Source organism: Gouania willdenowi, chromosome 6 (assembly GCF_900634775.1).
Source record: "Gouania willdenowi chromosome 6, fGouWil2.1, whole genome shotgun sequence".
Taxonomy (NCBI): domain Eukaryota; kingdom Metazoa; phylum Chordata; class Actinopteri; order Blenniiformes; family Gobiesocidae; genus Gouania; species Gouania willdenowi.
Genome location: NC_041049.1, coordinates 9,809,027 through 9,822,954, shown reverse-complemented (window position 1 = coordinate 9,822,954; position 13,928 = coordinate 9,809,027). Strand labels below are relative to the sequence as shown.

General features: G+C 37.0%; 1 protein-coding gene across 5 annotated transcripts; it reads right to left on the bottom strand.

Annotated features, from left to right (window-relative positions):
* Positions 1-13,364, bottom strand: mettl25 (methyltransferase like 25). Of its 5 annotated transcripts, none has more exons than XM_028450145.1 (12): positions 13,087-13,364; positions 12,050-12,235; positions 10,489-10,595; positions 9,885-10,418; positions 8,599-8,746; positions 6,132-6,229; positions 6,005-6,034; positions 5,504-5,577; positions 2,933-3,026; positions 2,768-2,842; positions 2,591-2,662; positions 1-941 (listed from the first exon to the last, which is right to left on the bottom strand). In XM_028450145.1, exons 1-12 carry the CDS (start codon positions 13,301-13,303, stop codon positions 831-833), a joined length of 1,746 nt encoding a protein of 581 aa, XP_028305946.1. In that variant the 5' UTR covers positions 13,304-13,364; the 3' UTR covers positions 1-830. The 5 variants fall into 5 exon arrangements, 4 of the variants coding, with proteins under 4 accessions (XP_028305946.1, XP_028305947.1, XP_028305948.1 ...); XM_028450146.1 differs by having other exon boundaries at positions 6,132-6,226; XM_028450147.1 differs by having other exon boundaries at positions 12,050-12,232.
* Positions 13,365-13,928: the final 564 nt, after the last annotated feature.

Genomic DNA, 13,928 nt, shown 5'->3' with positions numbered 1-13,928 from the left:
TTTTTGATTTATTGAAAATTGAGCTTACAACAGCTTACAAATGCCTGATCCTAGCAGCTATAACCTTTAGTATATTTTGTCTATTATTTTGATAAATAATAATCTAAACTTCCTACCTGATTTTAACTAAACACCGATTTTTAAGACAGTTTGAATCACTGTGCATGGTTTGTATCTGCAGGTTACTTCAGAAAAAGCTCCCTTTTTAAAAAAATAAAACCTTATTTATTATTTATTGGAACAAACGACATCATTTGATGCGAGTTAAAAACTCCAGGTATCAGTTTTCCTCCGACTATAAATCATGTCAATATTCACAGTCAGACTTTAGCTTCCAAACAAACATAAGAATCAACCAAGGCCAGGTTAAAGCTGCACATTAAGATTAAAAACTCCAGCCAAGGGCGCCTCTTTGTCCATCCATCTTTTCCCCAGATTCCTCTGTCCTATAAATGGCCTTTCCAGATGAGTGGTGACGATCCAAGGCTTTTGCTAATTCCCGCCATGCCCCGACTCCCTGTTTGCTCCTAAAAACCTGTGTACTCTCAGGAGTCGTTGGAAAGTGAAGCTGAAATGAAGGTAATTCGATTTTTTTTAAAAAAGGCCTGACAGCTTTTCCAGGTGTTTGGAGCATGGCGTTTAACGAGAGGGGTCAAGGTCCATCATATGGGAATGTTTTGGAATGATATCCCATTTAGGAAGATGTAAAACTGCCAAATACTGAGTTACAGACAAACTACATTCATTATACAATTTATGCAGGGGAGTAAGTTTCACATTAGTAAAGAGTAACATATCAATTGTTTTTAATCGTGACAATAAACTGTATTTCATTGTGTAGTAGGTCTCCCATCGTAACTTTTAAGTCCAACGACAGCGTAGCATCGTGGAGACAGTAGAGGGTCGAACAGCTGCACCAACGCAGAGAAGGAGACGTTCTCCTGCACAACCAAAGGGAAAAGAAATCAATTCAAATGTATTTATTTAGCACTCAATATAAAATGTAAGGTTATGTTTTAATTCAGAAAACAATCTTAGTGTTGCTGAAGAGGAAAAACTCCTCTTTAAAGCCTGAAGAACCAGAATCAGCAGAGGCAACCATCTGATGCAATAAAGTGACATGAATATAAAAATAAGTGGATTTATTTAGGGTCTCTAATTTTCCATGATCGTAGAAAATGGATAGAAATTATGGAATTCACTTACTGGTAATAATTCTGTTATTGTTCATTTTATAAATTATTTTTAGGGGCAGTTTTCACCGTAAAACGTGTGATCTAATGTGTAACAATTTTAGCAAACGCACAGACGTCAAATCTTGCACAAAAGCTTGCGGAATTTCAGCGTCTGCATTATAGCGCAAATACAGCAGAGAAATATGAAATATTTACGATAATTAACAATAGTTGACTCAATTAACCATATCAAGCACGTTTGGCAAGATTTTGGGTTTTTCAGAAGCCAGCAATGACATTTCATTAGGGAAAGAAAGGAAATGGAAACAAAACGGGAATGAGTAAAGTGATGGCATGGAATCTGGTCATCTTTGAAATGGAATTAATAAATTTGACATGCTTGATAAAAGTTTGTTACACGTGCACGTAAACAGGTTATTGGGAGGGCTTCACAGTTTTAGGCGAGCGGTTGCGCTGCACGTGAAACATCCATTTTTTTCAAAAAATCCTGATGAAATGTGCAATTTGGACCAGATCCAAATGACACTTGATGGGGTAATTGATGAGCCAACTCAACACACCTGAGTCAAATTTTATAAAGATCAGTCAATCACAAACTAAGATATGAATTCTCTAAACAAGATAGGGATATTTTAATTTTTGAAATTGATCCAGAAACAGTATAGGGATCTGGATCCCCTCCAAAATTTAAAGGGATCTTTCATGGCATAAGGTCTATCATTGTTTAACATTTGTTAAGTACTTTTGACGTTATCCTGCTAAAAGACAAACAAATACATAAAGAAATACCTTTGAAATACTAGTCACTTCAGGGTCTCCATAAGATCTAAATAAACACATTTTCTAAGAATTTAGTGATTTGTTATTTCTTTAAATCATTTCATTACAATGACTAAATGAAGTTTACGTGTTGTTTGACTACAGAAGGCAAGGCAAATGTATTTGTATAGCACATTTCATACACAACGCAACTCAATGTGCTTTACATGATCAAAAACAGTAAACATTCAACAGCTTAAAATCAATAAGAACATTTAAAATCATCAGTAAAATCAATTAAAATCATCAACAAACACATGACATCAACAACATGACCAAAAATCTCCCTCTAAATCATATGCTGTAGAGAAAAAAAGTGCCTTTAACTTTGATTTTAAAATGTTCACATTGGATGCTGACTTCAGCTCTGATGGCAGTTTGTTCCACTTCTTTGCAGCATAACAACTAAAAGCAGCATTCAACCTTATGTCATTGATCACTTTGATAAGAGCAGTTTCTGTGCTGTGATGACAACGAAAGCATAAAGAAACCATCTAGGAACTGGCGTGAGTTTAGCCCACACTTTTATTTATTGTGAATGACTTTAATCGTATATGTGTGTAAATATAAGTTACCTGTTCTTTGAGGAAGCAGAGACGATCCAGGAGAATGAGACCTTCAATGCATGGAGCGAGGCTCACTTTCAGCTGCAGCAGGAGAACAACACAGACAGCTATTGGTCTTTATTAAATCTCTTTTCACCAAGCTTTAGTTGAATCTGCATTCCAGCTGTTTGTTTTGTGAGGTCATACCATGTTAAAAGCATGCATCTCATCCATCCGTTCCCTGTATGTGTCGTGGTAGCGTTGAATGTCGTTGTCCGAGAGCTGAAATGAGAACAATGTGTCAGAAACATGTGAAAAACAAGAGAAGAAAAGGAAAGACGATGTAAAGTACAGACAACAAAAGATACAAACCTTTGCTTCATCTAGTTCCAGTCTGCGTAAAGCTCGACGGACGTAGTCAACAAAGGATTTCGTTTTGGAATAAACATTTCCAACTCGTTTTTCACTGCAAAATAAACTCCTATTAGTCGTCAGTCACAGTGTCACACTTTAATAAACACAATAAAGGCATGTTTATAATCAGTATATGGCTACGACAGAGCCTTCTCTCCATACTATTAATTCAGTTTGTTCTTAATTCTGCAGATATTAATAAAGCAGTACCAACATGAACCAACGGGGGCAGTAAAGGCTTTAACAATCTTATTTATAGATCTAATGAGGTATGAAGAAGACATTTTACAGAAGTAGAACAACTTTAACTACATATCTATATCCGAAATGTAGTTTGATCTCAAATGGGCTAAAGATTTTGCACTTCCACGTATAACTGAACTAAACTAAACTATGTAAGGCCCAGATAAAATCCAAGCAATAAATTACAGATATCTGTCCATGCTGGATCTTCACTTTAAATTTCCTTGATTTTGTGACAAATTTGTATTTAATTTGGCAAAAGTTTGTGGAATAACTTGGTGAAATTTCTTTTAACAATTTGTGATTTAAAAAAAAACTGCCTGCATGTGATACAAGTGTGGGAAAATGGTGAGCAATGAAAATATCGTGGCATTTCATGAAGAGGTGCTGAGATATCTGAATTACTTTGTAATTCACCCAATGATTCATGTTTTCTCTGTCATTTTTATTTTCTCCTGCGGGCCGATTTTGGAGGCTTCAAAGTACTGGATTTGGCCTCCGGGCCTTGAGTTTGACACATGTGGTCTACATGTTTGTCTCCTTCTAGAAAATCTCACCACCTCCGTCCTTTCACTGTAGATCCACTAAGGCTTAGTGCAGTGGTTCCCAAACTTTTCACACTCCCGTACCCCTTCAGACATTTAACCTGAAGCCACGTACCCCCTACTCATGCACGTTTAAAAACACAATAATGTAATGTCATATACAACGTAGCCCTACAGTGAAAATCTGGCCCTTTAGATCATCAAATTCGGCATGCAGTAGAAAGTTAAAAAGACAGAAAAAACATAAATTATTGTCCAGATCACCAAATGATTCAGTTGTAGATAAAATCACCTCAAATATCTCAGATATCTAAATAAACAAATTCAATGTATATTCCACAATATTTGGAAAATCACAATTTTCCACACTGTTTTCCCATGACTGCAGTCATTTTAAATTTAAAACTGTACAAAAAAGTGAATTGTCCTCAATTATTTCACATAATTTCCACAAATTCAATAAAAATATGTCCCAAAATTGATGAAATTTGAAAGAGAAAATCCTGCATGGACTGATACAGTATGTCACTTATTGCTTGGATATTGTTGGCACCTTACATACTTTATGTATGATTTACACGTTGCGTAAAGTACACAGATTCATTAATCAATATTTTTTAAATTCTATTCCCATACCCTCTATGACAATTTGCGTACCCTGGGGGTACCCGTACCCCACTTTGGGAACTTAGGGCTTAGTGGATCTACAGTGTAACATCCATGACAACATTTAGGAAAAAGTTGGCAGCAATGAAAATAAAATGATGTTTGAAACTAAAGCATTGCCTATAGTATTTAATTTGCCTCTAAATGAGGAGAACTAATGGATGTGATGATGATGATGATGAACAGCTGCTGTTTGAAGTGAACTAATGGATCTGATTGAAATCTTTAGGCTGAAGGTCAGGGAGGAGGAAGGATCAGGTCATTTCCTTCTTGTGGGACACTTTGGTTGGACTGAGAACGATTGATGTGAGCGGTCTCCTACGTTTCCTCCTATTGTTCTGATAATAACTGATAAACATCAGACCCAGATGAGTCACATTAGGCTGCGACGTAATGTGAGCTGGGCGTAACTTTTAGATCTGTCTAATGATTTTACATTCACAATAACTGGGATTACTTTAACCTAAACGTTAAAGCTCAACACTCCTCTGTACCAGTAGGTGGCAGTAGGGAGCACATATTTTTTTGAGAATAGTTTTATGCACATGGGTCAACGTGAATAAAAACTTGTTTCGGACCTCCTGCTGATAATCCATGATGTCTGAAAATAGAATTAATCAAAACTTTTTTTACACTAAATTTTTGTTAGGAAAATAGAAATCATTCATTTATATCTAAAGCTGGAAAGAAAAATGTGAATAGTATAAAATCTGATATATAATAGATGTTATCTGGAGCCATCAGTATGAAGCTTTTGAGTGAAAATCTTCTTGAAGTGCTTAAATTGGATGTTTGTGATGGTTTTTCTTGTATTGTGTGGTGATTTTTAGCATATCCCTTCCAGATCATAAACAGGGAAATGCTATTAGAATTATATTCAGCTCCTTGTAATCATAGAGGTTTCCATTGATTAGTCTACTTTGCTTTTATGATCTTCCAGGTCTAATGAAAAACACCTCGTGTAACACCTTTTATTACAATGACTGGAAAAAACACATTGGTTTCTCACGTATACTTAGATATACTGAGATATTAGCTGACATGTTTGATTAGTGTAATACCAGGTGTGTGTTACCTTTTAAACGAGCTGTAGTGGTCTCTCAGAATAACATGAAGGACGGCGCGGTAAAACAGGGACTCCATCTGAATCTGTTAGAATGACCAAATCATTGAATTAGGTCTAATTTTAACATTAAAACATAACATAAATTTATTTTCTTTACATTATTGTGTGATAAGACTTTTATTAATGAAACTGAATAATAAACTAATGAGCTATTGTTTGAATTCAGACCCAACTAATTTAAACTGGGATAACATCAGCTTTCATCATAATGACTGCAGCACAGTGGAGTGATGATGGCCGGATGCCTCTGACACACACACACACACACACACACACACACACACTGTAGAGTTGGTCAAAGCTGAGCTCTGTGATTGTTGAATGCTTTAAATTGTAGATTAGATGGAAATCATTTGAGTGCTTGGTTTGAAATGGATGATTATAATGAGACTTTAGATATAAAGAAATGATGACTAATGATAACGGTAATGCTGTGTCGGTGTCACTCACCCCTTGGCCAACTGAAACTCTTTCAAGAGCCTGTTGTTGGGGGGAAAAGAACAAAATCAACTACTTTTAATGCAGTTCTTGACACGTGACCAACTATTTAGTCAATCTTGATGTGTCGTTAACTCACCAAACACGCTGACATCCTGGCATTTCTGCCACAGAACCAGGACTGGTCACGAAGGGACTGACTCAGAGGGAAACCACAGGAGGAGAGAAGGTCTTCTGCTAAACACATGGAAAGATGGAAAAAGCTTAGATGTTAAAGGTTTGGTTACACTTAGCGGAATGAGTCTAACAGGTGTTGATTGATATTTGATGCAACGATGTTGGCTTTAATCATCTACCAGGATGTCACGTTACATTACACGACTTTTTGGAAAAACCAAACTATTCAGTAGTTTTTAATGCACTTCAACAAACTTTTAAATATTTTCTATGTACTGTATGTGCCTTATGCATCTACTGTAACTATAGTGGCTGCTATGTTTCCTGGTTATTGGTGCAACTTCCTTTGAATACATTTATTAATAAAAATAAACAGGCTAAGTTAAACTTTAACATTAACAAAAAAAACGTAACCATAGCTACCAAATTATTTTATTTAATTTTTTCAATGAAGCTGCAGTTTTTAACAATTTGACGTTCACTATCTGCTACCTCATTTCAGCAACACTTGAAGTTTTATACATAAGGCTGACATTACTTTGTCATTATCTGTCATTAGCATGAATAAGGTGTCATGAAGGCTGTCATTAAAGCTGATATCAGGAGTTTCTGAAAAACCTATGTTTATGTATCATTCTTTTGAAATGTGAAAAAAATACCTAAACTAGTCTTTTACTATGGTCTACTGCTGGTGGTTGTTCATATACATTAATGTATTTTCCTCCTATAGACCCCTATACAAATAGAAACGATCGCCGACTGCGCCCAGCCAACAGGCTTCGACTTCCTGTTTTTGAGACTGTCAATCAAAGTGAATGGTGAACTGTGCACGGAAACAAGGCCATGCGTCACAACAGCAAACAGGTAAATATGACCCATAGACCTATATCAATGTGACCCGATGCGACCTTGTTATGTTCCGCGATGCACATGCAGAAAAGTAGAGGCGTGGCTTCTGGTAGATCGGGAGAGGCAGTGGGAGGAAGTGAAGCTGTTTAGGGCGGGGCATTGAGTCCTTTCTCAGAAACTTCGGATATCAGCCTTAAGTTTTGTTTGCTAAATTCTGTCACCTTTGGAGCTATGTTGGCATTTTTTGAGTTAGGTGGAGGAATCTAGTGGGGTTAGGGTAACGACCAACACCTTAATCATGCTAATGACAATGACAATGTCAGCCCTATGTATAAAACTTCAAGTAAAGTGTTGCCCATTGTTCTATATTTTAGTCTTTTGAAGCTCCACAGGCTACAGATGTTTTTAGGTCAAAGACTTTTTTCAAAACAGCGTTACACACACACACACGCACACACCCTCCTTTGAGTGACACTACACTGTGTTTCCTGAACTCTCTGCAGAGGTCAGTGACTAATAACACATGCAGCTGTGGATGGCACATCTGCAACCGCCTGCACACAAACACACAAAGACTCTTCTCCACTAGCTGGAAGTACATAATCTACATTTGGAATGCTGATCCCAACGTTAGGGAGACGACATGAACGATCGCCTCCACAAAACGTAAATCTCGTGTGTGTGTGTGTGTGTGTGTGTGTGTGCAACCATCATCTGTGTAATGAAGCGTTTCAGCTCCTTCACTTTTATTTAAAGTGAAACAGGCCACCACAGGAGCTGGCCTGCTGCCCAGACTGTAGGACGGAGCCTATTTGCCTGCCTGACTTTGAGGAAGGAGTGTTTTCCTTCAGCTGTCCTGAGATCATTTCCCTGCCTCGGCTGAGTCACGATGACGTGAATGTGGAAGGTTGCGCTGTTGAATGAAATGTAAAGATTCTGCAGCGACTGAAATTGAAATGTGACACACAATGTATAATCTTCCAATTATTTGAGCCTCTACATCAGACATGGGCAACTGGCGGCCCGGGGGCCACATGCAGACACCAGTCTAATTTCATGCAGCCTAAAAGTTAACAAAGTGACTTAATATACACACAAAGTGACAGAGAAATGCAAAGAACATAAAAAACTACAGACAAATACTCAAAAAGGACAACAGAAATAGTTACTCCAAAAACACACGACTACCAATAAATAATTGAAGATATACAAAATGACTCATAACACACAAAACAGCATAAGTGTGCAAAATCACAACCAAGAATAAACAAAACGACATGACAATGTACATAAACAAAAATACCCAAATGGCAGAAAAATCTAAAATACGACAACGAAAATACACAAAATTACAACAAGCCAACAAAATGCCAAAAGAAAAACAGTTCATGACTCCAAACAAATGAAAACAACAAACACACACAAAATGACAAAAAAATGTACAAAACGACATTAAATATGAAAAACTTATTTTCTGTAGAGTTTGTCCTAAAGGAAGAATATAAAGGCTAAACAGAAGAGGTCTAAGAACAGAACCCTGAGGAACCCCACAGAGCTAAAGAGAAGGAAGGGTGCGTTACCTTGTTTTTCAGGGAGGAACTCCTCCGACAGCAGGTGGTAGCAGCAGCCCACGCTGCACACCGCCACCAGCTCAGGTTTGGCCACAAACATCCTGAGAGTGTTGGAGGCCAAGTCTCCACACGTGTGCAGACCGACCATCACGGCGTCCTGTCGTTTTTAGCACGGGAATCAGAAAAGACGATCAATGGTTGCATTTATCAATGACGACCTCCACTAACGCAGCGTCCAGCCGTTGTGGTGGAAGAGTCATTGGCCCTCATTTATCGACCATGTGTCAAATGGGTGGAAATCTGAGCGCACTTTTGGAGTTACGACAGGACCAACGTGTGATCCATGAAACATTCGTATCTGACCAATCTAAGCATACAAATGATTGGGTGTTGATAAATCCGGCAGCTGAATTTGATCGCCATAAACTTGTTGCACGCCCATTCCGGAGGCCCCGCCCCCTGACGTCAAACAAGAAAAGAAGCTTTTCATTGATGAAAATCGGCATTGTCACATCTGAGGTGGAGCTTATAGAAGCACATTTAAACGCTCTGTGGAAGAGAATCAGCTAGTGAGCAGGTGAAGTCTGCCCCCCTGTGTGCGCTGAAAACAACTACACAACGGAGAAACTGGAGAGATGCATGGATTTGACGTTTATATCGGCCTCAGTCTGCAGGTTTTAGACAATAAATATCACATTAAAAAAAACTAATATTCAGAAGGCTCTTGTCTGTGTTTATTATGCCTTCAGCCAATGTCACCTATAATTCATCACATTACCAATCACTGCAGTGCATTTGTAAAAGTATATGGGAATATTGTACATTTAAAAGCATTAATGAGGTCCATGTTCCTCCATACAGCCCCCAGTGATGTGATGTACTTAGGAAATAGGACCTCATTCTACAAGATGGAGCATAGCATTAGCAGGGTTATACGGTATTCCGTGAAAAGAAAACCAAAAAAGGGGTATCGCCCATAATGTGGGCTTATTTTAAATTCATTTTATTTTGCTTAATTTGTTTTAATAATCAGTTTTGATCTGTTTTGAATGTGTGTCTGCTTATGCTTAAATGACATCTGAGGCTTGTTTAAAACTTTATTTTCAGTCTCAGTCAGATTTGGCTGTGCTGTACCATAAATCCACACACTCTGGTTTGCGTACAGGAGGTCAGACCTGATGTGAAATCTGATCATAGCGTACGCTCATGTCAGAATGTATAAATACCGAAGCTTGCATGAATTTGGTCGAATGCACGTAATGATAAATGAGGGCCTTTGACACCATCTCACTCACCTCCAGCTCTGTGATGATTTCTCTGAGCTCCGTTTCCGCGGTGATGAATGACGTGAGAGGTGAAAACAGAGCTTTAGAGCCGTCGCTTCGATTCCTGGCCTTCCTCTCTAGATTCTCCCGTTTCCTCTTCTCCTTTTCTTCAGGGCTGAGCTGAGTCGGAGGAACTCTGGGGTTTGGGATCTCCATCGCATCCACGGACAGTGAAGTCAAGAAGAGCTCCTCTACCTCTGAATCTGTCTTTGATTGCTTTTCTGCTGAGGGGTTGTAAGCTGTAACCTCCACGGACTCATTTCCAACCCTATCATCATTTAAAACTTCTTCCTCTACAGTTACAGGTTTGATTTCTTCCTCTTCCACCTTTCCGTTGCCTCTCATGTGCTGCTGGTAAGCCCTGGAGAACTTCCTCAGCTTTCTATTCCTCTCCTGAGCTCCGTGAGTGTTTGTGCTGGACGAGTCCACGCCGTAGACCTGAAGGCCGTGCTGAAGAGACAGGAACGAACTCAGGTAACCCTTTCCCGAGCCCACATCTATCACCTACGTGATGAGAAACATAAGATGATGATGATAATAACAGATTATTGGAAATAAATGTACATTTCTCTACCTGTTTGACTCTGCAGTGCTGAGCCAAACACGCCACCACCTCAGACATGGACTGGACTTCATGAGATTTCTTTGAGTTCATAAACTCATCCGGTTCCAGGGCAGAACCTGAGTTGGACAAATGTTGTTTTTAAAAAGTCCTCAAAAGGATAAATACTCAGCACTCGCTATGAAAACCGTAAAATACATTTAAAGGCGAGCTCAGAGCTAAACACTTTCGAAACAATCCAAGCTTTGATTCGCAATCTCAGGCTAAATCAGTGCTTCTCAAAGTGTGGGGCGCGCTCCCCTGGTGGGGAATAAAGGTAGGAAAACGTTTCAATTTCATGCCAACTACTTTTCTGACAGGCACGTTTCATCGGTGGGTCATAAAAACAAAACTTCATCCCCCTCACTTTTTACAGAGGATTTTATTGTTGAAAACTTATTTGTCCAGTTAGATCGATTGAATGGTGATCAAGCCAATCACAGCCATTTGACAATGCCACCATTCCGAGAAGGTAAACAAAGAGTTAACATTGATGAGTAAAGTGACAAAAAATTTGTAACGTGGCAAACAATGGTCCAAAAGTGGCAAAAAACATGGCAAGAAAAGAGTTAATAATGACTAAAATAGGTCAAAAGCAGTCAAGAGTGGCAAAAAAATGGACCAAAAAAAATGTAATGCAAAATCGTAGCTTAAATGAGCAAAATGAGGCAAACAATAATAAAAAAGGGCAAAATGTGGAACAAAAAGAAGCAAAATGTAGGAGAAAAAGGAAACAGGTGTTATTTATTGGGCACAATGTAGCTTATTTGGATGAAAAGTGGCAAAAAATGGTTAAAGAATTGACAAATATTGGATAAGTGTCAAAAAAAAAAGTTGCAAAAATTGACAAAAATGAGGAAAAAAGGATATTTATTGGCAAAAGGAAGCTAAAACATGAAGAAAAATTTTTTGGGAAAAAGGGGGAAAATGAGACAAAGGAATTTGCAAAATGGGCCAAAGAAAAAAGTAAAAAGGGGTTAAAAAGTTTCCCCTTTTAAGGTTTTCTAGGGGAATAATAATTAAAATTAAGACATAAAGAGCCACTTGTTGAGCATCAGTGACTTAATAACAGCTTTATCATGGTTTTAGTAAATTAATTTAATAAACTAAATTGTGAGTCGAGAGTTTCCCTACCCTTAGAACACCCTCACTTTTCAAATCACTGCTCCACCCGTGCTTTCTGAGATCAATAACACTGAACAAAACGCCTACACACAAAGACAGTAATAATGAGGAGCCTAAAAATGTAGCATACATTAAAAGAGCTTAACATAATTAGACTGCATTAGCTATGCAACTGGGAAAATGTAACTTGGAACTAAAGTACAAAAATAATGATTTAAAACGACTAAAAAGATTAATTTCCTTTTTGATTTTCTTCAGCTTTTTGCCACAAATTGCAAACAATGTTTCTTTATTTCCCGTATTTTTGACTAATGCACTATACTGTTTTTCATGCAGGTGATTAGTTTCATTAAGTTGTTTTTATTTTTGATTTATAATGAAATATGACGTTACTTGTTCTGTCTCCCACCTGTCTGCGCCACTGCAGAGCGTAGTTTCATCCCCATCCCTCTGAGTTCCTGCAGGAGTTCGTCTCGCTTCAAAAACACTCCAAGGCCAGGCAACGTGTGATCCTGAGCGGCCCTCAGGAGCTCACAAACATCAACCAGACGCTTTGTATCAGGACAGAAGCCAAACGTGGTCCCGAGCTCTCCTGCTTAAAGTTACAGACAAAAGAAAAATTAATATTCAGCAATCGTGGGCAGAATTGTTTCAGTTTGTTTGATCAGAACCACTTATTTTAAACATGAGCTACTGAGCTAAAAATACACCAAATAAACTGATAAATAAACTGTTTTTTGTTTGTTTTTTCCTCACCCTTTTAAATAGTAACCAAACTATTTATTGGTTTATTTATCATATCCAATGTTTGACATTATAATATGATTTATACATTTAAAAACATGTCGGGATCCATTTTTGACGCAATATTGGAAAATGTCCATCTATGAAAACAAGCAAATTACAATCATAGTTAGTGTTTACCGGCTCACTGCAAAGATTATTAAGGTAATTTATAATAATAATTAAAAAATAAAAATAAAAAAAAACTTGACATCTTCTGGCATCTAAACTGTGGTGTTTTTGTTTTGTTACTCAATGCGAAATAAATTTTAAAAAAAGTTTTAATTTCTAAAATTTAAAACTTGGTTTTAATTTTAGACTGGCATGAATTGGATCTCCGTTTTTTCGTTTTATTTGCAGACTCGTAGCACTTTTTGCACTTTAAATAAGAAAAATTAGTCTTATTTTGTTATTGTTTGTTTTACATTTTATAGTAATTTGAGTTAAAAAGGTAAAAATGTAAGTATGCCAAGAATTAAGGTCAAATAAAAGAATGGGTATTTGTCAAACCGCATTTTTTTTTGTGTGTGTGGGAGTGTAAGCTTTTTTCTATATAAAAAAAATATCGTCCCGTATCGTTATCGTATTGTTATTTTTTTTCCCAATATAATTTAAACCGTTTAAAAAAAAAGGAAGAAAAAAATCTATTTAGTGTGACTTTACCAGTTGCTCTGCTCGCTGGCTCCCTCTGCTGGTCACCACCTGCAGCTACAGCTGAAAGAACCTCGGCCGGTGGCAAAGCGATGAAACGTTCCCACACGTCGTGGGTGTAAAACTCCACCGTGTGAGCATTAGCGATGTTTAGAGTTACTGAAAGAAACCGCCTAACTTCATTTATCCGCTGTTGAATTTCCCCGAGGCTGTAGGTGGACAAAGTCATCTTTAAAAGGCAAATTTCAGACGATCCAAAGGAGGTTGAAACTCAACCCAAGAATGTATCCCTAGGCATGAGCAATCGAAAAATCAACTCGATTATTATCGAGTTATAGAAACACTGAATTATACGTGTAAGTACAGTAAGTACTAAGTTTGAAAATTAAATAGTTTATTGTATAATTTGAATAAATATTTGTTTTTAAATACCACTTTGAAAATATAGAAACCTCATTAAAATGTATTTAACATTTTATTACGAATAAATATGTAAAAATAAATAAAAACAATGCAAGAAAAAAATGTTTAAACTTGTAAATAATTGGCAATTAATGTAATGAACAATATACAATAGTATAATTATATAAATAACGATAATCATTGTTCATTATGATAAGTGATTTCACTTACTAATGGTCTGTTACCAAATAATAGTTATGAAGGTGTATATTACTGCTATAGAATAGATATATTTCCAAGATTTACATTGTAAATGATTAGTGATAATAATAACCAATATGTTCAATCAATATTCATCCATTGTTTGTGATTAAAAATCTACTTTCCTAGTTGTGCCTTTAGTGTTGAATACATGTTTTTTTTTTTTTTTTTTTTTTTTTTCCCAATTTATT

Excerpts from the sequence above, each read along its gene's own strand:
- mettl25 (XM_028450145.1), bottom strand. The coding sequence starts at position 13,303 with ATGACTTTGTCCACCTACAGCCTCGGGGAAATTCAACAGCGGATAAAT. Across the intron at positions 12,236-13,086 it reads GCCAGCGAGCAGAGCAACTG|CAGGAGAGCTCGGGACCACG; the intron begins GTAAAGTCACAC and ends TGTAACTTTAAG. Across the intron at positions 942-2,590 it reads TCTGCTTCCTCAAAGAACAG|GAGAACGTCTCCTTCTCTGC; the intron begins GTAACTTATATT and ends TTGGTTGTGCAG.